The sequence below is a fragment of the Drosophila willistoni genome, chromosome 3R (genome assembly GCF_018902025.1).
Source record: "Drosophila willistoni isolate 14030-0811.24 chromosome 3R, UCI_dwil_1.1, whole genome shotgun sequence".
In the NCBI taxonomy this organism is placed as follows: Eukaryota; Metazoa; Arthropoda; class Insecta; order Diptera; family Drosophilidae; genus Drosophila; species Drosophila willistoni.
The window spans coordinates 28403860-28428934 of NC_061086.1; the positions used below are offsets into that span (position 1 = coordinate 28403860).

General features: G+C 37.7%; 2 protein-coding genes across 3 annotated transcripts in view; both read left to right on the forward strand.

The window, feature by feature from the left end:
• LOC6648002 (irregular chiasm C-roughest protein) overlaps positions 1-25075 on the forward strand; it is a 74963-nt gene that overhangs the window by 38430 nt on the left and 11458 nt on the right. Inside the window, 12 exon segments of the mRNA XM_023178369.2 lie at positions 1264-1504; positions 1606-1749; positions 1806-2000; positions 2391-2539; positions 2745-2856; positions 2958-3078; positions 5309-5472; positions 7024-7182; positions 8404-8577; positions 9151-9264; positions 11264-11297; positions 12297-12546. Of these exon segments, the coding sequence (XP_023034137.1) occupies positions 1264-1504; positions 1606-1749; positions 1806-2000; positions 2391-2539; positions 2745-2856; positions 2958-3078; positions 5309-5472; positions 7024-7182; positions 8404-8577; positions 9151-9264; positions 11264-11297; positions 12297-12546 (1857 nt within the window).
• On the forward strand, positions 12587-16808 carry LOC124459686. Of its 2 annotated transcripts, XM_047009178.1 has the most exons (2): positions 12587-13381; positions 13451-16807. In XM_047009178.1, the coding sequence occupies exons 1-2, from the start codon at positions 12979-12981 to the stop codon at positions 16324-16326; spliced, it is 3279 nt and encodes a 1092-aa protein (XP_046865134.1). In that variant the 5' UTR covers positions 12587-12978; the 3' UTR covers positions 16327-16807. The 2 variants fall into 2 exon arrangements, with proteins under 2 accessions (XP_046865134.1, XP_046865135.1); XM_047009179.1 differs by having other exon boundaries at positions 12603-16808.

Here is a 25075-nt window from a genome sequence, read left to right on the forward strand (position 1 = left end):
AGTTTGGCAGAGTTTGTGCCGTCTCACACACACACACATCCATACGTGTTTGACAGTCGCTTAACCCTTGGTCACATGGCCAGACGATGCCTTGCCACAGATAGGACACAAAAATGTTTGAAATAGAAAACTATTGTTATCAAACCAAAAAAAAAAAACCAAAAATAAATAGAATGAATGACAAGATAGAGGCTGGACAATTCCCAGTTATATGAAATCATATTTGCTTATATATACCACCTACATATATCTACATATATATTTACAATATCAACTACATACATTCACCGCAAGCTATGCAGAATATATTTAACAAAATGTGTACAGATGCCATAGATACAATGTACGTATACTTGATATCAGTGGCGTGGTCAAACAGTGATTAATAAGTTTTTTAAAATTCCAAACTTAATATCTATTAGTTTACCCCTTTTTTGAAACAATTTCAACAAGACGCTCGTGTTCTCATATGTGTACATACCAAAAGTTAGAAAACTATTTGACACATGTCAAATAATATTTATGACTACACTCTATTGCACATTTATTAAATAAAAACTCATTTCTAGCAATTTCCGTGAGACTTTTGAGAAAATAAATTGAAAAATAAATGAAATTACTGAAATGACAAAAGCTAAATTGTTATCAGATGGTTTCATCTGCAATGAGGCATTGAATTTTAGTATTTTTGAGGTATCATTTAAAGGGAGGAAAAAAAAGATGCAAAGTCATAATTAATTTAACCCATTCAACAGTCGAATCACCAAACCCAAATGCAATTAGGAAGCATACAAAAAGCAACAGGGACAGAGACATAAATACTTAAAGGCGAGTCCGGGCCACGCTCAAAGATCACTAATTGTAATTTAATTTCCAATTAGCAAACAAACTAATGCCAATTTAGAGACAGAAACAACAACCGGACAGAGACGACGACGACGCCGACGACTGATACTGATAATGACGATGATGATGATGATGATGAGGATGACGACACTGCCAACTGCAAATGTAGTTAAAGGACACGTAGTTAATAGGAGACTGTGGCTGTGGTGGTAGAGGGGGATAGGGCGTATCCTGGACCTGCATGTCTTTGCAAAATCGTAGATGAAATTACACGCCTGACTACATCGAAAAGTTAAACATGCTAAACATGTCCACTACGCCCAGACTATTGGCCTCATCTCATCCTGCCCGAACAATTTTCCTAGCTGTTGTACTACTAATGCAATGCCCTCTCTCTCTCTCTCTCTCTCTCCTCAGCCCGTTGGCATTTATACAAAGAAATACGAATGGGCCTCACGTCTGCCAACGAATGACAATGGCAATGTCTTACATCTGGATCTTCATCCGCCGCCCATGCAAATCGGTGGCGATTGCTCCCTGTGGATACGCTCGGCCACACTGGACTTTGATGACGGAGCGTGGGAGTGCCAAGTAACAGCTAGTGATTTTACCACACAGGATGCGTTGACCAGTCAACCAGTTCGTCTGGTTGTGCGTGGTAAGTAAAGGTTTTAATTAAATCGACAACCCACACACACACAGCAGCAGCAAGTTAAACTAACGCTAACTAATCCGAGTGCATTTCACATTTATTTGCAGTGGCGCCACAACGACCACGTCTCGAATATGAAGGCGTACACGTGCCGCCAGGACACAATATTACAGTGGATGCTGGTTCCATGGCGACAGTCAAATGTGTCTCGCATTATGGTAATCCACCGGCCACACTTAAATGGTATTTGGGTAAGTGTTCACCCAGTTCTTCCTCTGATTGGTGTTATTGAAACTTTTCATTGCAGGCGACCAAGAAATCCCAGCCATACACCCGCAAACGAATATCACCGAACCGGATAATCCACGCACCTGGTCGGCCACCTCAGAGGTGCAAGTGTCCGCGATGCGCGAACGTCATGGCGATATGCTACGCTGTTTGGCCTTCCATGAGTCCTACTCGGCAAAGTCTGTGCCCGTCGAGGCCCGTATCGATGTGAGATGTGAGTATCAAACTAGCCCTGACACATATTCCCACTTACAGAGAAAACCTCGCATATAGTTTTAAATTGTTTGTATGTAGAAGGTCTAAGTGCCGTCATTTGATTTAGTCTGAAAGTCAAAAACTAAACAGACAACTGTAACAATTAAATTAACAACAATTTGCTGCAATTTCCTGTTTTGTTGAGCAATTTCAAGAGTTCAGATTCTGTGTCCTTTCACAACGTCCAAGTCTAACCAACCAACCAACCAGGCAGGCAGTCAAGCAGGCAAACACCCAACACAACCACCCCTGACCAAAGAAGTACAACTTGGTCGGCTTGGTCGTTGTTGACTTGTTGTTTGCTCTACTTATTTTGCTTACCCAACTTCTGGTTCTCTGTTGCTTACAGACGCGCCAACCATTCGTCTAATTGGCTCACCGGAAATCGACTTGGAAGAGGATAAGGATGCGCTTGTACTACGCTGCGTGGCTGATGCCAATCCACCGGCCAGCATCGTTTGGCGTAGGGCCGGACGTTCCGAGATAGCCAGCTTGCAGGTAAGTTTCATTTTGAAGATGCCACCTCCAACTTTTGCTACATATCCATTCCTTGTTTATGTTGTTCTTGTTGGTGGGTAGTGCTGCTCCTTGCCGTGTATTTATCTTAAGTGTAGCAGAAATTTGTAATTGTATTAAATTGCCAACCCACTCTGTCTTCACTCCATCTCTCTCTCTCTGTCTCTCTCTCGATTCGTCTACGCAGGAAACGTTGCAATTGCGTCCCGTTGGACGCCGCGACACCGGCTTGTATACCTGTCAGGCGCAAAACTCGGTGGGCACCTCAGAGCAGCTGTCGGTGCAGTTGGACGTGAAATGTGAGTACTCTTGGAGTATTTATCTTCAAGTCTCTCTCTCAGTTTGCTTGGCTAACTTTTTCACTAATGCCGTATTTATTCTCATCCTTGCTCCATTTTAGATTCACCGAAAATTGTTTCAGCTGGCCCGGATCGTCTCACTACAGCTCCACTTTTCACTCCAGCTGCCTTCGAATGCGTGGCTGATGGCAATCCTCTACCATCTTATAAATGGGTACAAAGGTAAGCCAAATCGAACAACAATAATAATCATTTAACTGAAAAATGTAAAAGATTTTTCACTTCGCTTTCATAAAAACTTCCATTACTTTGTTAGCCACTTGAACTTGATCAAATTCTAATTGATTGTTTAGTTTTCGTCAGATATATTCTGAGAATAAATGCAAATTATACATAATTCTCTGTCAAAGAGAACATACTTGGAATCAATGTTTGAGGTCCTTTGAGTTTTCAGAGCGTAAACTTGTTATTTCTTTTCTAGCTCTAATGAATTGCAGCCACATACATATTTATAATTCCTGTATGTTAGTGTGTGTGTGTGTCTATCTATGCTCTGTGGCTATGCTTGTACATAGAGAGAAAAAAGAAAACATTTCCCGTATGTGAGAACGTTTCCTGTTGCGCGTTAAGTCTCATCCTCAACGCCCACCAGCACCACCACCACATACACAATTGCTGATGTTTTGCGTCATTTTAATTAGCTGCACAGCGGAAATTGTGTGCAAGCAACAATAACGACAACAAGTAACAGCAACAACAACAACATCGACAAAGATGGCAAGAAAACTGTGTATATGCTATTGCTATAGGCAAAACCCCAGTTTCCTCTTCACAGTCTCCTTTGAAAGCAAAATTAGTATGCAAAGCAGGAATAATGCAAAGCCGGAGGCAAAAAAAAAAAAAAAAAAATAAGGAAAGGAAAGAGAAAAATTCGAAACACTCTCATGCACGTCGTTTGGTCTTGCTTCTTTCTGGCTTTGCCTAGATCGGACGTGATTTTTGTGATTTCATTTGTTTGCACTTACCCCACAAACGAAATCATACATTCACACAATTCTATGTATGTATGTACGTTTATTAATATATATGTATGCATATTAGAGTGGCTTCTCATAATATACTTATGAGTATTAAAATATTATATTAACTGAATAAAAATTATAAAATATTAATCATACGACATGTTGTCGATGAGAACATTTTACAATTTTTTATAAATATCTACTCAAAAGAACCAGTTCAATATATAATTAAAACCTTTCAATTAAAGGATCTTTTGAAGGAAAAATATAATCTCATTTATGGTTTTTGAAATTTAAATGAAATAAGGAATGAGAGAATACTTAAAAAATATCCACACTTAGGATCAGTTAATGAACTTTTATTCCCTGGTGATTTGTTCTTTTCAAATACTTCACTTTTTGTAGCAAGGATCTTAACACATTTCTGTTATAGCCAATATCCACTCTAATGTACACACATAAATACATGTACATCTATATAAACGTGATTCTCAGGATTCTAATAACACAAATACCACATGCAATGCATTGACGTGTTGACTTAATGAAGCGTACGAGAACGCGCGCGTGTTTATCAGAAATTAAATGTCAATTGTTGAAAACTAATTTCCACGCATATCCCCACATCACATCATGCTCTCTGGCACATTAAATGGCGCGTGCCGTGTCAAAATCAACAAAAGTACTTACTTAAAATTTCCAATGTTGTAAGACAATAAATCAATGGCCTACAACCGTAACATTCGTGTCGACAGACAGGCTTAAGTTTTTGGCCAACTAAACTTTGGATTCACTTTTAAATGCAAATGCATTTAACCGGCCCTAAGATGTCACTTTGATTTACGTGATTTTGTGTTTTTTTTCTTATCCTTTTTTTTAAACGGAGTTTGCTTTTGATGGCTATTCACCTTTAAATAAAATCAAGAGTTTTTACTTAAAATTCAATGGAAACGTATCAACGAACAGAGAACACAGGGCCCTTACTATCAAAGGAATTTCGTGTGGACGCAAGCTGAAGGATGCGGCAAAGCATTTTGCAGCATAAAAGGCATTTCTCATATTAAAAATGTATCAAATATTTTTTTTCTGCAAGCGTTCTCTCTTACAAAAATAACTCATACGCAACGTTCAATATTGCCGAAGCAGGAATGAGTATGGGGATGGTATATAAAGGGATAGGAATCGGCAGAAGGCCTGGATATTTCGACAGGAGGCTTCAAAGGGGTTTCTCTTTCAATATTTTCTGCATTCACTTGCACACAAAGTCAATGTAATCAAAGCCAGTGCAACAAATAAACGATAACGAAAGTTTATAGACTTTTGAAATTGTGTTTGTTGATTTTAATTTCAAATCCACCCAACATTTTAAACCCAATCCCATCATCTGTGATAATTGTATAATATTTGTTGTTTTCTTTTGTAATTTTCAGAATCTCTCATGGATCCAAGTATGTGGAGCGAGGCAATGAGCCAAGATTGGTTATTGATAATGTCACCTATGAATACCAAGGCGATTATGAATGCCGAGCCACCAGTTATATCAATGGCCAGGAACGTGTAGCCGTTTCTGATCCAGTATCGCTGCAAGTAGTTGGTAAGTAACAAATAAAGGATAACAGAGAGCAAAAGAGATAGAGAGAGCAAGAGCAATAGAGACAGAAAGTTATCATGATGAAGTATTTTTTTCCTTTACTGTCTGTGGTCATTGTTAAACCGCAACACTGTAAACTACAGCAGCAGCAGCTGTTGCCGATGGCAGAGAATTTATAATATGCGATTTAAATGTACATTTTTTGATTGCAGTAACAATTGGATTGGAAATCATTCCAACTATAATATTAAAATCCTATTTTCAAAGTTTTTACATTTTACAATATCCATTTGTAAGCTATAAACGAAGCTTATCATGCAACTGTGTCCCAATGATAGAAACACCCCAAGCTTTTCTCGCTTCGAGCAACTCATTTAAGTCGCCATCTCCCTGTGCAACTAATGCACACTTAAAACAAAACACAAAACTCCATTAAACAAAAGGAAACACACAACACAATACAACAACGAAAAAATTACCACTGCAACATTGGAAAAAGCCGGCAAAACATTTTAAGCGCTTGCGATTTCGCCTCATGCTCCCCACACAATTTCGCGGTGGCTGCGATGTGAAGTTGCAACACACAGCAACTAAAACCGAAACGTAACAGAAAATCAAAATGAACTTATGACCGCAGCGCACAAAGGCAAAAAAAAACAACATGCAAAAAACTGCCATGGCCACTGCCCACGGGCAAAGAGCGTTCAGGACGAGCAACGAAAAAAAAAAAAAGAAATATTTAAATTTAGTGCTGAATACCACAGCACGTACATAATTTATGACCGACCAAGGACACGAGCAATTTAGCAGAGCCAGCAAAAGTAGAAAAGCGAAAAAAATGCCACGGCTATTATATATGGTGCAAAAAATGCATACCACACTCTCTGTGTCTTTGTGTATGTGTGTGTGTTTCTATGTAAGTGTGTAAAGTGACTAACGAACTAACTACGTAAAACAGCAATAACAACATCAACAGTATGACTTAAAAAAAAAGAAGGGAAACAAAAGAGTTGCTCATTATATGTTGCAACTGCAGCTGCAACAGCAACAACAGCAGCAACATCTATCTCATGTGTTTGCATGTTGCTCTGCAGTGAAATCAGTAAAGCAGAAAAACGAAAAGTGTATAAAAAATTTGTCAATCCTTTTGGCTAACTACTGGGCGGATCGTTTAGAGGTCTTCAGAATGATTTCTCCTAAAGTAAAGTTGTTCAGCATTTATACTCGGGTATGTTTATCTCATTTGCCAACAAGTTTAACTGAAGAAGAAATTGAATGCAAAATATCAAGGATATTAAGGACAACATCAAGGGAAAATAGTGAGTCCTTGAGAAATTCATATTTCTTTAAGATTTTTTCATAGCATTCAAGTCGCAGTAAATTCTTTAGCTATTTGCCTTTGTATCTGCCTCAGCCACAGCAACTCGATTAACTATGCAGTCATCGTTCTTTCACTCTCTCTGTCTGTCTGTCTCTCACTCTCTCACTCTTTGTTTCTAGCTGGCCAACCTTTAAGCTAAATATTCTTTCATTTTCTTTCACTTTTTTTTCCAGGTGCCCCACAAGTGCTGCGTCTGCATCCCTCGATGCACACGGTCGCTGTGAAACGGGGCGAGTCAGCTAGCCTAACGATGGTCGTTTGCGCCGATCCGCGACCACAGCGTGTCGCCTGGGAATGGGGTTCTCTACGCCTGGAGGCTGGCTCGGGTATAGGTGCGTATGCCCACAACCACACACACACACACACACACATATACACTCTCGCCTTTACCCTTTGCAGTGCGCTTCATTGGGCAGCTAATGAAAATGCAATTAAGTGCTTAGTTCTTGGGTTATTTTCTTTTTCCTCATTTTTCTATATCAATAAGCCGCAACTCAATTAGCACTGTAGAGTAGAAAGGGGGGAGGGGAATAGACTACGCATCAAACGTATTACATGTCACGCACAGTTATACGGATCGGCTCTCCTTTAGCTGATTCGACTTTACCATGGTCCTGTCCAATGCACGCTTCAGTGCTCATTAACAAACCTTTTACACAAATTTGGCATTGAATAAGGCGTTAAGGAGCAACGAAAGGGCATTCCATGGTACGTGCCGCTGTTTTGCTGGTCGAAAGCAAATCAAGACAAATTACATGGCCATCGCAGGCATCCAAAAATCAGTCGTAGGAAGAAAATGCCGCTGTCATGTCCGCGCGTCTGCCGTTGGCAGGCAGCTGCACCAGAACCGAACCAACCAGTAGCTAGACCATCAGCTCCAGCTGGCTCCAGTCGCGTAGATCCCGTGACAATGGTACGCTTCCCTACCAGTGGCATTGGGATGGCTTGCTTCTTCATTCTCATGCCTGTCAGCCACCGGTAATCCCTGTTACAACAGACGGACAGACAGACCGACAGACCGACAGACAGGCAACCGGGCCAGCCACACACCGCGGCGCTCTGCACATGGAAACGCTGCTCGTTTTTCACTTTAAACTGCATCGAATCTGGTTTTGGTTTTTGGCTCTGGTTCTGGCTCCGGCTCCTTTCTCGTATTACTCTTCATTTTCAGCTTGTCTGCGTATGTCCCGTAGGTCCGCTCCTCTGTCCGTTTCGCCATCGTGCGTGTAATCCAGCATGCTTGCCACTGACAGAAATCAAACGATGCGAATTGCATTGCAATGCCGCCCCTTAGTTTCACACACATTCATTCTAACGGTTCAAGTGGTCTTGAAAGCACACACACACACACACACACACACACAAACACACACACATACACACTCACACAAAATCCATCGACAAATTGTTTGCGTAATTTTAGAGCAATTAAACTCAACAATTAAAACTGGACAATGGCAACATTTAAACACGAATTCCCATATATAATTTATTAGTTCATTTAAAAAGTCAATGAGCATTTTTTTTGTAATTTCCGTTTCCCATCATTTCAGAGCGCTTCCGTGCCGATGACATGATACAGGATTCGCGAGAAGATTGCTACCTATCCACCCTGCATATCCATGAGACAGATGAGCATGATTCGCGTCCCTATTACCTTGTTGTGGAGAATGAACGGGGTACCGATCGACATGCCATTCATTTGATTGTGGAGGGTACGTTTGCAGGTGCATAGAAATTTTTTTCTTATTATTTTTTCACACCACGATTACCAAAAAACACCAAAAATGCCATTCGAATGCACTTAAAATGGTTGCCCATCACATTTATAAATGCTGTTATAATTCTCATACTAAGTTTATAAATTATTTCATTAATTATATTTATCATTTTGGTAAATGAGACTAGAAAAATGTTTGAAGTGTTTTAAACACTTTTCCATGTAAATTAATTAATTGTTCTAAGTGCATTCATTGGAGATTCATTTAGCACATGCAACATACCAACAAAAATTGCATAAAAATAACACAAGAATAACTCATTCAACAATCATCAACAGCCCACACACATACATCCTTACATGACATACATACATATTCCAATAATTTTAATTAATTTCAAATGCAAGCATTACATCCATATGAAAATTAAATTCCTTTTATGCTTGCATAATCAACATCCGCCACAACAACAACAACAACAACAAAAATAACCTCAACATGGACAATTCCATTTCAACATCCTTATATATATATCTCATTACATTCGTGTGGATTATTTTTGCTCCTGGGACTGAGCAGAACCTTATGAAATGAGCTATCTACTTGGAGTCGCTGGCGGCTGCATGGCAGCCATCTTATTGCTCGTTTGTCTCTGCATTTATGCCATTAAGAGCAAAAAGTGTTGCTTCAAGAGTAAGTATATCAACAGATCGGTAAAATCATTATCATCATCAGACAAAAAATAAATGCTCATTAAAGTGAAAATGTTGTGTTGAAGCCAAACAATGTGATGAGGCAGACAATTACCAACTCAAACACTGGGCTTGCATATTAATTACAGACGCCTCGTCAAGGCCGCCACAATTAAAACATTTCTTCATTACTTTTGTTACTCCCCCACCCCCTCCCAATTTCGCAGAAAGAAAATAAGTAAAGGGAGGGTTTTGCGGAGGGATCGGTGGTCAACAGAAACAACAGCAACTTTTCCCGCCGCTGTCACACTAATTGCAAAAAACACAACTTACTGCAAAAAAATATCAAAAAAAAAATAAAGGAAGAAAAAATCGCACACACAAAGCAAATGCTGCCAACAAAGCATAGAAATATGAGTGGAGGGTATAAAGGAGAAAAAAATGGCTGGCCAGGATGTGGCGCCATTCTTCCTTTTTTTTTTGTTCTGTTCTGTGTTCTTTATTTTCCTATTTTCATACTTGAAACTCGAAACTCAAATAAATCTCATAAAATATTCATTAGCGCGTTTTACGCCGCCTCCAATGCCTGCGGTCAGTCAGTCAGCCAGGCAGTCAGTCTCCGTCTCTGTCTCTGTCTCTCTTGTTTTTCTTTCCCCTCGGCCCCTCTGTCGTCACTCCTGTCGAACAGAAGCCCCGGCAGAACAAAAGGGTTAAAGTCTTCTAAGTAACGCAATGGCTATGCAAAAAGGCATAGCCAGCAGTGCCAGTTTTTTTCAGTTCCCCAACAACATTTTTTTTACATACCCCGTAGTGGATAATTCCATTCTATTTCTATTTTTTTCAATACCCTTTAGCCAGAGGGCAAAGTAAGGGTACATTAAAGTAGATAGAGAGTTGAAAACTCCATAAAGGATTTACACAGAATTTGTTCTAGGCTAATAGATAAATGATTTAAAAACAATAATTGGCATTTATTCACTTTGAATATGCATTCATTGGCAGGGTATTTCATGGTCGTTGTTCCATCTAGCATACTAACTTTTTTTTTTCTTTTAAAGCGCTGATAGCAACAGCTTTAAAACTGGCCAAATGTTTGAAACTTGAGCCAACTTTTGCCTCTTGCCTAATTAGAAATCAAAATCCAGCCGCAAAGCGGAAAACTTTTGCCTTGGCACGCAATTAAAATGCACAATTGCAAAACAATTTACGAAAAAGAAGTAACCAAAAAGAAAAAAAAAAAAAAGGGCCACATTAAAACAATTTAAAGAAACGAAACTTTTGTATATTTTTTTTTGCCAAATGCTTTCTGTTTGCTGCGCCCCCAGGACAATTGCTCTGAAATTCTATTCTTTCATTTTATACTTACATTTTTTGTAAAAATTTCTTATGAAGTTGAGTGACTGGGTTTGGGCAATTACTCAATTGTCAATCAAGTTGTCAATTTTCGACCTGCAGCAGCTGTTTCCAAGCTGTCAAATACCATTTGACAGATCTTGCGACAGAACATGAAATTTTAACCATCTGATGATATCCATCAAAATTACTAGAGCTATGTATGTACATAGATATACAAACGATTGTCTGTCTTCAAGTTATTCAGACAACTAATTTTTCGTTTTGTTTTGTAAAATGTGTATAGGAAGAAGACAGGTAGTTAAAAGGATTATCAGTGTAACGAATTTTGTATGCTCTGCCAAATTGATAACCAAATATGTTGACCATTTAGACTAGAAAGAGGTTTTCAGTTAACGACAGAATATTCTTCAAATTAAACTTTTGTATAGAAATATACATATGTATTAAATATAGAAAAATGTGAGTAATATAGAAACAGACATTAAACTTTCCCAGATACGTTCTTCATACCTCATATTGAAATAGTCTATTTAAGAGTGGCTGAGTTAATTTAAAATTGTTTTCATTCTAACTAAAGAAATGTATGGCAAAAACAATTTCTAATATAAATTTCTCTTTTTCATTTCCTTCTTAACGTATTGCAGGTTCCACGGGTTATAAATCATCGGATAAAGACAGGTAAGTTGAAGTATACTAGTTCACCCCACTCACACACACATACACACACACACACACACACACACACCCACACATAGACACACATACCATACACTGAGATAAATGGCCGTTTTGATACAAATTTTATGCAGGAGAACACAGCCAACAGGTGGTGCTGTCGTGCCAATTTATGCTCCCCAACTGGCCACACACACACACACACTCACACCTACTCGCACGCATACATACATCATGAAAAATGTTGTTCCCCGTCGTGCGTGTGTGTATGTGTGTGTATTGTAGAAAATATTTTACATATTTCATATATTCAATATTGCCGAGTTTCGCCTTTTGCCAAGCGAACAACAACCAGAAGAAGGGTAGAACCCGGCATCTGCCTATGAACAATCGGTCATTGTTGATTCCACTTTGTTGGCCAAGCCCCCAACATGAATTATGAGGCATTGGCGGCTGTAGTTTTTCCTTGCCTTCTCCCTTCCTCCCCCTCTTTTGTCTTATTTCATATTTGGAAATTACCATATTTTGCATTGCACAATGTGCGGTGAAAATTTCATGGTATACTTTCGAGGTTGCGGAAATGGATTTTGAATTTCCGCCATATTCAATAACAATTCCCTACAAGGGCCAAATATAAATATGTACAAGTTTGTATGCCCTAAAACTTTCATATCAATCATAGCATTAAAGCACGCGCCACACTGATTTAGTGAGGAATGATGGGGAAGGGGCCAAGGGGGTGCTGGTAGGTTAGAAGACAATTTCCGAAAACCCAAAGTAAACAATTGCCCGCAGGGGTCGTGGGCCGAGAAAAACTAAATAGATATTCAGATATGCGACAGGCATAAAATTTGGCAATCAATGATAGCGAATTAGACCCACAACCCTCGACCACCATCATCACCATCAGCGAAATTGCCCCCTAACCATATACACAATTGTCACTTTGGCAAACAACAAATTTTCGATAACAAAATTTTTATCTCGTTTCTTTCCCTGCAGCGAGAAAGCCGATTTGAAATCACGCTCCGATAGCACGAGTGGCCCTCAAGGTGATTCGATTTATACAACGCCCGCCGGCTTCCATCATCACCAGCAGCAGCAACAACAACAACAACAGCAGCAGCAGCAACAGCAAGCGCAGGCAGCGGCAGCAGCAGCAGCAGCAGCAGCATCGGCATCGGCACTACATGCTGCCTCACAGCATCCGCAACAGCAGTATCCGGGCCATGGATCGCCGGAGGCAATGAAGGTACGCATGGCTGCTATGATATTACAACCGCCCACTAGAGTCTAGCAGGCAATTGATAGTAACGAAAGTACGGAACATGAACACCAAGACCATCATGTTGATAGCAATGTCAGCAGCACCACCACCAACAACAACAACAACAACAATACTAACACAAATACCCATCCCAACCATACACAAAACAACAACAACGACAGTAAAGACAATACGGCTACAACAACGACCAATAGCAATAGCAATAATAACAATACCATTGAGGTAGCCAAGACAAGCAGCAATAGCAAAAGCAAAAGCAACACTAATAGTAGTAGTAGCTCTAGCAGCAACAGCAGCAGCAACAGCAGCGAGGGTAACAGTTCCTCGACTGATAGTTCCCTAAATAGTCACAAAAGTAAGCCACCAACCACCACCATTGGCCAGGTGGAGAACAATATGAACAATAGTGATTTAAAGCCCCAGGCCACAGGCAAGTTACTCAATTTGAATGTGACCAAAGATGAAATGCTCGAGCATCATCAGCAGGAGGAGGGGCATTCAAACTCGAACTCTATAGGTGCTGACATTAAGTTAGATGAAATGCAACTGAGTGCAGAGGAGACACAAATGTTGCTCCAGAAACTAAGTATCAACAATCCGTTCTATCGCTTTCGTAAGCAAAGCAACTCGCTGAAAGAACTGCGACGTTTGCGTCGGCAAACACGACGTATACGTTGCAGATCTGAAGCGGATCTGGTTAGGATATGTAAACCGAACCAACATCATGAAGCCAAAGTTGTAGTTGTATTAGATAGTAAAGAACAGCAGCAGCAGCAGCAACAGGAAGCCGTAGCCATAAGTAAGTCTAGAAATAGTGCACATAATATTAAGACTAGATCCATAAGCAGCTTAACGCCCCCCACCACAGCAACGACTGGTGGCGACAACTCCACGGTGATCACAAATCCGTTCTCCATATTCCATGACGATGAAATACTCACACTAAGTGTGAACACTCGTTTACGCTCGGCCACCAGTGCGACGGCAGCTATGAGAAGTGTCAGCCGTTCGGCCAGCGGTGTTCAGGTACAGCGCGGCGGTGGTCGTGGTCTTCGTCGCCTATTTGAGCCATCTAGGTCAACGGCTGCCCCCACCGCAGCCACCGCTGCTGCATCCGCCACTGATCATCATTATCTGCATGGCGTTCCGATTTGCCGTTTCGAACGCCAGGATTTTGATTCAGTGACCCCAACTGAGACGTCCACCGTGCACAGCAAGAGTTCGAAACGTTCGAAGGCCATTTTCAAGCAGTTGTCATTGCGGAAACTGCACCACCGCGCCGAAGAGCCTCCGTCACTGCCCAAACTCAAGCTGAGCTATCCCAATCGAACCCAGAGTATACAGAGTATGCGTGCATCGGGTAGCGGTGGCTATGACATACAGCACACATCCTATCATCCCACAGCCACGCCCAAGTCCAATTACTTTGAGCGACTGCAGGCCAAGACGCGTCAAGGCATTCAGAAGATACGTGACAAGTGTCGCAATTTCAAATCGGGACATGATAGCAGCTGTTCCGGCGGTGGGGAATTCAGCGGCTTTCATACCCTGGCCAAGGATGAGAGTTTTCGATTCATTAGCGATCGAGCTCACATTTCCAACTATGAATCTCGCTGCAAGCAGGCCACCATATATAAGAGCTACAAGTCTGAGATTGATCTCAGCAAAAATCTGCATTATCTGGATGCCTATCTAGAGCAGAATTTTGAACAACAATTGAGCACAAGCAAACAATCGGCTCACTCGGTGGGTCGGGTCAGTGGGGCACAACGACGATCCTTTGCCAAGCAGCAGCAGCAGCAGCAGCAGCAACAGGAGCAAATGGGAACACCGCGTCGTCGACATAAACGTAGTCAATCGCAGGCTCAAAATGGTTTTCCCACCAACTATGAGAATCTTGGCACTTTACCAATGGCTTCTAGGACACCAGCAACGATGACGAGTAAGGGAAATGGGCTCCACTCGGATTCAATGAGCAGCTCGGACTATGCCTCAGTATTTAGTGGTCCGACGACTACAATAACAACAGCAACAAAACGGGATTTGGATATTCCAAATAATGTTGCAATTGATTTGCCGACAAGCAATGAATCTGACTATAAATTGCGTTACGAGCATCCAGATAAAATGTGTGAATATTATTTCGATAACCTAACAAGCTATGGCTTGGCATTGGAGGAGAGCGAGGATTTGCTTTTAGCGGAAAGCGCTAAATCAGCAAGATTTTTCTATGATGATGACGACGACGACGACGACGATGAGGTTGAGGCAATTGAAGGAGGAGCAGAGGAGTTACAACAACGGAATGGTCCACAGCCTGATTATATGGCCCGCGATATTCGCATTCGCGTCAAAGTCAATGAATGCGAGGACAGGACTGATTGGTACCAACGCCAGCAGCGACTGCTGTCGTCAACGGGAACGGCAATGGCAACGGCAACGGCAACAGGAACAGCGACAACGACAACGACGGCGACATCCTATAATGAGAATCTTGCCGAGAGCACATTCTATCAATCTCTCAATCAGCATTTGCAACGACAAGCCAATGCCGGAGTCCGGGGCATTGAGGAGAATGCAGATGTTGATGTCGATGTGGATGGGGATATGGATGCCAGTGCCGAGCAGTTTCTCCTGGGCACTGGTGAGAGTTACCTGGCCCACTTTCAACGTCAACGCAGCCGCAATGATTTTGAGCGGGCATCAACGCCCTCGTCTCTGTGCAATCGTAGTGAGTATTATGGCTTTGGTGGTCTTGCTGGAGAAGATGAGACCCAGGAACTGTATGCCGCAAAACAACATCAGACAGATCTCATTGAAGCTCGCTATTCACGCAGTTCGAATAAGGCGGTGGCATTGCCAACTTATTTTGTGTCCAGCAGTTGCACGAATGAAACACAGCAGCAGCAGCAACACATGCAAGAGGAAAGACGTGCACCACTGACGGCACTGCCAGCAACAGCGACAGCGGCGGCAGGAACAACTACGGCCACACCAATGGCCACCGGCAGTGTCATTAATTTGACTATGCCAACGAGTACAACCACCGATGTAGTCTATGCCACTAGTAGCAAGCAGTTGCAGCCACCACCGTCTATGGGAGGGGCTGCCTCCTCCACCAGTTCAAACACAAATCGATATATGATGGACAATCTACGCAAATACTATGCCACCCAGCAGCAGCATCCGCCTGCTCATTCGGTCAACTCATCCTCATTGTCGAATTCGTCATCATCGAACTCTTCAATGTCGCAGCAACTGAAACTAAATCTACCCACCGTTCCCAAGCATCAGCCGCAGCCGCAACAGCATCAGCAACAACAACAACAACAACATTTAGGACTGCGTCGCAACTCGAGCACTTCGAATGCTTCCTCAACAAACGACAACTTCGACACCTTTATAGCATTGCGCAATGCCACGCAACCGGCAACGGATTACATGGCCAAACAGAAACAGCAACGTCGTGCCGGACCGCTCACCTCGGCCCTTAACTATTATGGCCACGGTACACCCGTCCCAAACACGCCCACACAAACGCCTGCTCTGACATACAATGGAAAATTATCGGCAACCGCAATGTTGTCACAAGTAAATTTAGGCAGGGCAATGCCATCTACAACATCATCCTCACTGCATCAGCCACATTCACATCCTCGACAGCAGGCTACATCAGGGGCAGGAGGAGCAGGAGGAGCAGGAACAAGCGAAAGCGAATCCTTTATACTGGAATATGAATGTTAGCGCCTGATTAAATTGTTATCGATCGAATTCAAGGGGGAATGGGCAGAGCATTGTGAAGGAGAAACGGCCCGCAGTTTACCTGCGAATTGTTTGTTATTGCCCAATCTATTCGTTTGGCCAAAATTACAATTACAAATTGTTGGCATAGCCTGCTGATTGGATTAACGAATAGAGTACAGAGAGGAGGAGAGATAGATGTGGAGCAAAACTGAAATAGGCAATTACTCGCATCCATATCAAAGGTTAGGCTAGAAAATTGCAAATATTCATACGAGTATATAAACAGATATCTAGAATTATAGTTATACATATATGTCATGCATCGTTCAATGTTGTGTATAAGATTATGAATTAGAACGTAAACTTCTGACAATAAATGCAATTCAATTACCATTGATACAATGCATAAAAACATAAATCTATTAGTCACTTTATTAGCAATTGAAACAAACAAAAATACAATGTGAAAAGAAAACTCTGAAATAAATCAAATTTATAGATATATATATAGTTCAATTGATGGATTCACAAAGCATTTACCTACTCGTATTCCTATACTCAAATAAAAAACCATCTATGTAAATGTAATTAACAATTAAAAAAAACGAATTTTCCGCAACATTATCACTATGCAATACGTTTAAATATCAATGTTAAGTTTAGCCTTTTCAAAAATGTTGTTACAGCTTAAAAACACAGGGAATTTCGTCATGTCACAAAATTAATTCCACTAGAGAGACTCATCAGAATATCATTTTTATATTGCTTTCCCTTATGGGGGTAACTTTTTAGAAAGTTTCTCGAAGATCCTAAGCATAAATTTGTAAAGAATATAAATATATCTATACACACGTTTTAGAGCTTCCAGTTTCTTTTTGGGAATGTTTGAGATGAAATGCTGCATCATTCCTTAACAAAAAACATGAAGCTTGTCTAAATACGAAATGCAATTGTGTTAATATCAAATACATATACATATAGAGAACTACATACATACATATATATAAATTTAAAAGCCACCAAAAAATTTGTAAATACAACTACAACAAAAACAGAGAGAAGGAAAAACACAAAAAAAAAAGGTCAAAACCAAGAACCAGGCGCAATTCCTGGCCATGCTTCATGGCCCCATGCAATTATCTGTGTGCGAGCAATTTATCTCATTTGCGGTTGAGTTATTTCCGACTGCAAGCAAATAATGCACAGACCCAAAGCCTCTTTTGAAAAGGAGAGAGAGACCCAGGACCCCATTTCGTACTCCACGATTGTTGCCACATGGTATGTTGGTTGGTCGGTCAGTCAGTCAGTCGGCCGGTCATACAACACACTTTTCCGCTTAATTTACTGTCAGGCAGATGCTACAGCTACAGCTACGGCTACGGCTACGGCTACTTCATCCCCAGTTCCCGTCCTTATGCATATGGGGGGGAAGACGAAACTCTGTTGCTGTTATGCAATGTCAGTTGACAACAGCAATTGCTGTATAATGCATGCCACCATCAACAGCCGGGCTGTCGTCAATGTAAATCTGCATATACACACACACACACACCGAGACATCTGCCGACCGCCGAACAACAATAATTCATTGCCTACTTTATGGCTGACCATCAACTTATCGGCAAGCATGGAGAATGAGAACATATACATACATACATAAATTAATATAAAAACGAGCAAAGCAAAGACACAAAATGAAAATGAAAATGGGAAATATGGTGAAGGGAAATTGGATTTTGCTTTTCCATTTCCAGACCACAATAACTAGCTAGAACTATAGAAGAAGCAGACTGATTACAGCCACACTTTTTCACCTACATATATCCACATACACAAACCTTAACCATGACTAACAACAATTGACACAAATACACACAATCTCACACTCACACTCGAACATGACCATGACTCGCCCTCCTCACCAATAACAAAATCGAATTCTCTTAACCACTTTTTACTCGCATCTTAACTATATTTACCAATTACCATAACTAATATCAACGATCCAATTGAAACTGCCGCCAAGCGTGCAATTTTTGCATTGAAATTAATCAAATTCCAAGTTCTTTTATGTTTATCAAACCATTTTCTATAACTAATTTATTATAAATTGCCCCAAGCCTATGTTCGTGTGTTAACGTTTGGTTTAAGTATGCAAGAAAAAAAAAACAAAAAACAGAAACTTCAGAAAAAAAAAACAACAAATAGCAACATAAAATGGCAACCAAATATGAGCGGCTAAAGCTGCACAACAAAAACACATTTATTTAAGTAACTACGACTTTAGCATTTTTTTACGTACATAAATACAAATAATATAAATAATATTAATTGTAGGTCATCTTTATCGCATACAACTCTATCTCTCTCTCTGTCTCTCTCTATATCTAATTATCTTTCTCATTTATTTATTTGCTAATGCTCCGATTTAGTTTATTTTTTTCCATATATTGTATATGTTAATGTTACTGACGAATTTTCTTCATAATTTTCATTTAAATTGGTTAAGTGTTTTATTTGATTTCCATATGAGATTCGCTGAGATTTTACCACCCAAAAAAAAAAAAAAACCAGCCCAAAATTGTAATAATACTCTATAAACAAAATGAAATGAAAACAAAGGAATGTGTGCCCCTTCTCTTTTTAACCCTTATATAAACCATGTAAAAAGCATTAAATCAAAGCAAATAACCAAACAACCAAACAACCAAGTAATCAGTAAATCAGTATCCATATATCTGTGCTCTTTCTCTTCATCTAAGCATTTTGTGCATATCTTCGAATTGAATCGAACTAGCTAAATTATTATTATTTTATCTGCCCCTTGTCCACGATGTTTTATTGCCTGTTGTACGCGTTTTTACACTCAATCAATTTACTTGTTTTTTTTTTTGTATGAGTTTGAATACCCTTTAGCATTAATCAAAGACGTAATATGAAGATAATAGGTAATCTCATTCTCAAAATTAATTGAAAAACATTTTAACTAAATGATCTATATAAACAAGGGTATGAAAACTTTCGATTTACATATTTATTTTGTTCGTTTTTTCTGTGTATCACATGCAATATGCTTGTTGTCCTTTACTTGTTTGTTTAACAAAGACTAACAATCTGTTATTTAATTTTTTTGTATTTTTTCGTTGAGATATTACATTTTTTTGTGTTTTTGTGTGTCTCTCTCTCTCAAAGTTTTGTGTCCCATGTGGTGAATTGAGGCATGTTTTATGAGCCATGAAAAGGAAAAAGCAACTAAACTCCAAACAGACAGCAAACAAAAACATAAACATAAAAACACACACACACACAAGCTCTCACCTTACCCTAGTTACTGCATTGAGCCCAAAAAAACAAAAAAAAAATATTAAATATATATATATTCATGTTCTCTATTCCATCAGACAAGTCAGGCATCATGGTGTGAATAAATATGTTTTCTTATTCTACTTTTATTTACTTTAATTGTTTTACCATTCGGGCATTTATTTTTTTGGCATGTCTGTTCGTGTGTCTAAGTTTAGACTTTATTTGTTTAATCATAAAATGAAAAACCCTTTGAATAGTTTTTTAAATAAACATAAACGTCCAGACGAGCTACATACATGCATTGGAGACTTAAAGACTTTTAGTAAACAATTGTTATTTCAGTTACATTTTTTATTTGTATTGTATTACTGTGCTTGCTTAACTTAACATACAAATCAAAAATATATATGAGCAAAACTCATAAATAATAAAGGCCAAGACACGCACCACAAAACTGCCAGTGCATAAATCAAAAGTTTCTTCTCAAGTTCTTGAAGAACTGGCAACAAGACAGAAAAGAAAATGAAAAGGAATGGCCCTACAAGATGCCAAAAAGTTTTCCCCTACATAGCCTAAATATTTTTGCTCAATGCAATAATCTTCATGAATCAACATATAAATTCAACAATTCATTTTAATTATGAAAAGAATTTTCCCAAAAATCTCTCAAAATCGAAAATTGTTTGTAATGCATTTTCATTTGAAATATTTCCATTTATGATAAACAAAAAACAGTTTTTCTAAATAGATTTTCTTTGCATAAATACTGTCAAACTAACTAGATAAATGTTCAATTATTCTTAGTTAAATAGGCGAGATTTAATCACATTTAAGAGATATTTAAGAGAATTTAGACAACTTTGCCTATGTCAATGTAAGCCGCCTCTATGGTGGCCTAAATGCAAAACAACTTCCACAATTGCAGCTGCCAATGGTAGATCTAGCCAGGACACACACAATACAATCCTTTGAGTAGAATGCTAATCACATAATCCAATTAGTTGGCAGCCGAGGTTGAAAAGTTAGTGCTTAACCGCAATAAAATTTTGTTAAGTTTCATTCGGTCAGGAGCAAAAGCGAAAATGCATAAATAATTTGACTCAAGGTAGCTGCAAATTATTATTATTATGCAAGTGGCTATAAAGTATGCTAACGAGAGTTAAGAGCTAAAATCCAACCCAAAAACAACTTTGAACTTTAAACTGAAAAGCACAATTTGATGCATATTATGGCCGAGCACACCACCAAAAAAACACCACCAAAAAAACACATAAAAGTCACATAGCATGTTTGCCTCAATACATTCACATACCACAAAATCCACACACACACACACACACGTACACACTCACACTCTTGCAAGTTCACAATTTATGATTATCCATTACAAATGAAATTAATTTTTTCTGTGCTAATTTTAAGAACTCTCTCATATTCAATTCCCATTTTAGGGGTACATGTAAATGTACTTTCATAAATATATTTTTGTATTACATTTATGTAGGGATTTTTTTTGTTGTTTATTTAAATTATTCATTTCATGCACTGGCAACTGAAAAAATAAAACAACTCCGCTGACAATTATAACTCTTAATTACAACCAATTAAAGCCCAAAGCGGATAACTCGGAAATACAACACATTAAAAGGGAAAAAATTGACAGGAAAATATGTATAAGCCACACATACAAATGCAAAACAAACAAAGAAATCAAGTGCAATAACAACAACAACAACAACAAAACAATCAAACATAAAGCGCAATTATAATAATTTAATTTCATCCTCAAAAAAACAAAAAAAATTCATCGTCGATCGAACTTTCAAAAACCAAAGCCAACAGTTCAACTTCAACTTAACGAAGTGTAAATACTCTTTTAAGTTCTCTTCTGAAATTTCTATGAAATTTCCATTCCATTCTATTAAGAAATAATATCTTAAGGACTTTTCGTCCTTAGCCAACTAACAAAAATTTAAGAAACAATATTTAAATCATTCCAATAAATTTTTTTCATAAAGAATTTGGCCTTCATTTTGAAAAATATTAAATAATTTTAAAGAATACAGAAAAAAATTTGTTCTTAATTGAAAACCATTAAAATATTAAAGCGAAAAAAAAACTATGAAAAAGTTAAAAATCGTATAAAATTAATTAACCAAAAAGCATTCGACTAGAGGTCAAAAAAAATACTACAGTATTAATCAAAGGGACAGACTGTCGTTCATTTAATTAATAAAATTAATGAAAATTATTAGCCAGTGGACTTGATTGCAATTTTTGTGATACAATTTCACAGCACGTTTATTTTGTTGAATTTTTTTCTGTTTTTCATATTTTTTTATTAATGTTATGTCCGATAATTGTTTGTGCGTGTGTGTAAGTGATATGTGTGTGTGTGTTTGCGTGTGTTGGCAACAAATTGTTTATAAAAATTAATTGAATTTGATGATGATCTACAGTAATAACAATTTTATGTGTCCCATATGTTGTGTATGTATGTGTTTGTTCTTTGACATGATAAATTTCTTTATTTGGTTTAGTGGCGCTCTGCTTGGTTATTTGTTTGGATTTATGTTTACTTTACTTTACACCAAACTAATTGATGATTGATTCTAAGTAACACCCATTTATACCTTTTAGTTAAAAGTAAAGATATATGAAACGCCGCGTTTGCAAAAGCCCATCAGAATTGAAATTGCAAAGCCCCCAACCCGCCGCCCCCCAAGACCCGAATTCCTTTAGAATGAATGGATGTTGGGGCAATGTATGTGGGGCATAATGTGGGCGTGGCGATGAATCTCACAAAAGCATTAAGAAGCATTACAATATTAGAAATGAGAACGAAAATGCAATGTAAATGTATGCACCTTGTATTTAATTATTTATTATTTTAAGTGTATAAATAAACAGAATTATTATTAATATGCCTAATTTATTTTTGCAACCAATAAATGAATTATATAATGCAGTACGTACGTATATTATTACTATTTTTATTTGTTTCATTTGTTTTTCATTTGTTTTTCAAGGACCTAACAAGCAAACAAAAATTCATACACCTGAACTTGAGTTTTTTTTTCAAATATCAATTTCTTTTTATTCCGTTTGCAAGCATAACTATAAAATTAAGTTATATGTTTTATCTATTATTATAATTTAGACAATGTTAATCTGATCATAAAGGATCGTCTCACCCAATACTTAACACTTGTGTAGGTAGGAGCCATTCAGGAGCTTTGCTGGCCATAAACTTGGCTCAATTCCATTCTAGTGAACTATATTCCTTTGTTCATTTTTAGTTATTATCGTCTTATTGTATTGCATTGTTTCATTTTCCACACACTTTGATCATGTTTGTGGCATTATCCTGCTTAATTATTCCTCTTGTTAATGCAAAATGGTATTGTAAAGGAGGCAAAGATAAGAAAAAAAAAACCAGTGAAAGGGAAAACCAAATAAGTTATATAAATATTTATATAATTAATATTAACAATGCAAAGCAAAAGTAATTTATATAAAAAAAAGAAAACAGAAAAGAGTAAAACAATTACAAACTGAAACAAGAAATGAGAAATGAAAATGGAATCAGTTAATGATTACGTTGAGTAGTGGGGTTAACCATGATGATAATTAAAACAATGATGATGATGATGATGATGATGATGAGTAACAAAATACATTAATGCCATGAACAACAAATTTATAACGAATAATAATAAAACAACAAACAATTTAATTGCGAATGCGTGTGTGTGTCTGTTAATATTTATATTCATATTCAGTTTTGTGTGCCTTAAAAAACAAAAACAACAAAAACAAAAAAAAAAACACAAACTTTTCAGTTGAGTTTTCCATTAATATTGCATTGAGCATTATTATTAATATTGATTTTGTTCATTGTATTCCACTTTGCCGCTGTGTGCCTTGTGCAAACGTTTGGACAATTTTCTCTTTGTATGATGCGAACAATGCGTTCAACAATATACTACACACACACACACATACATATAACAGATATCCATAATTGCATATATACATACATAAAGTAAAATCAAATATTTTTCGCTTTCAGTTCTGATTTATTCATGAATGAGCATTATATGCTCGTCTCCTATCAACAACCCCTTTTTGTCCTCCGGTTTGTTATGAATTTTTTAATAAACTCTGCTCCGCTCACTGTTAGTTAATACTAGAATTCAATCAAAAAACAGATCAAAACAAACACTCACCATGTAAAAAGCAGTACCTTACTATTAGAATCCTTTCCATTATACACACACACACACACACACACTATACCCAGCAACACCTTGGCAAATGTCCTATCTTGCATATGCTTCTTCTACTTATTGAAACTTATAAGAAAACGAAAAATCTTAGTGTGTATAATTTGAACGTTATTCCTTCTTACTTAGCCCTTTCCACATACATACATATATGAAATAAGATTCCGTTTCACCTGTACGAAAGGTTTGCGTGTAAAAAAGTTCCTGCAAGCAAGTTTAAAGTTAATTACACCTGAAGCAAGACCAAACAAACAACAAAATACAGAAAGTATTCACTGCACCAATAAAACCAAAAGAGAAAGTAATAACAAAATGAGTAAGCAAAGAAAGTTGAGTTGAAAGTGAATGAAATCATTTAAATTTTGATCTTAAATTGGCTTTTAGTTCATACAAACATATTAGCCAGTCTCTTTTCAAAAATTCCAAATATCCAGCCAAAGATTCAATATGATAAACTTTGCTTTCCAATTTAGGCTGCTTAATAGCTAATTCAGAACTTGACAGATATAAACTGTCATTCTTCATGTATTTATATCATCTATGAGATTACAGACTGAGCGAAATTACTTAACACTTTTATTAGTTAAAACAAATTGTAGGAGAAAATAAGAGAAATATTTTTTAATTAAAGAAAATACCCTTCCTTAGAAATATATATATACACTTTTGTTGAATATTTTTGAGTTATTATTTGCATTACGTGAACTTGGTGAGCGCCCGAACCCTCTTATCGTTCCAAATTATCTCTCTATATCTCTCTTCTAACTATTGTCTCTTGTCTCTCTCTCTATATATATATATATATTTATATATACGCATACATGTAAATTGTTTAATTGATATGGATTGATTGATTGATGAATTGACCTACATACATATATACCACCATTAATATACATATATATATATATATATATATATATATACACAATTATATATATATATATTTATATATTTTTAAAATACATATATAAAATATAATATTTATATGTAACAGATCGATTATTTTTCTTACTTTTGATGACCTTTGATGATGTATACTAATAATAATAATACTAAGCGAATGGACTGATTGAATTGATTGAATTTTTACTTTGATATGTACCTGAATATGACATTTACTATAAATTATATAAATATATCATAATATATATACA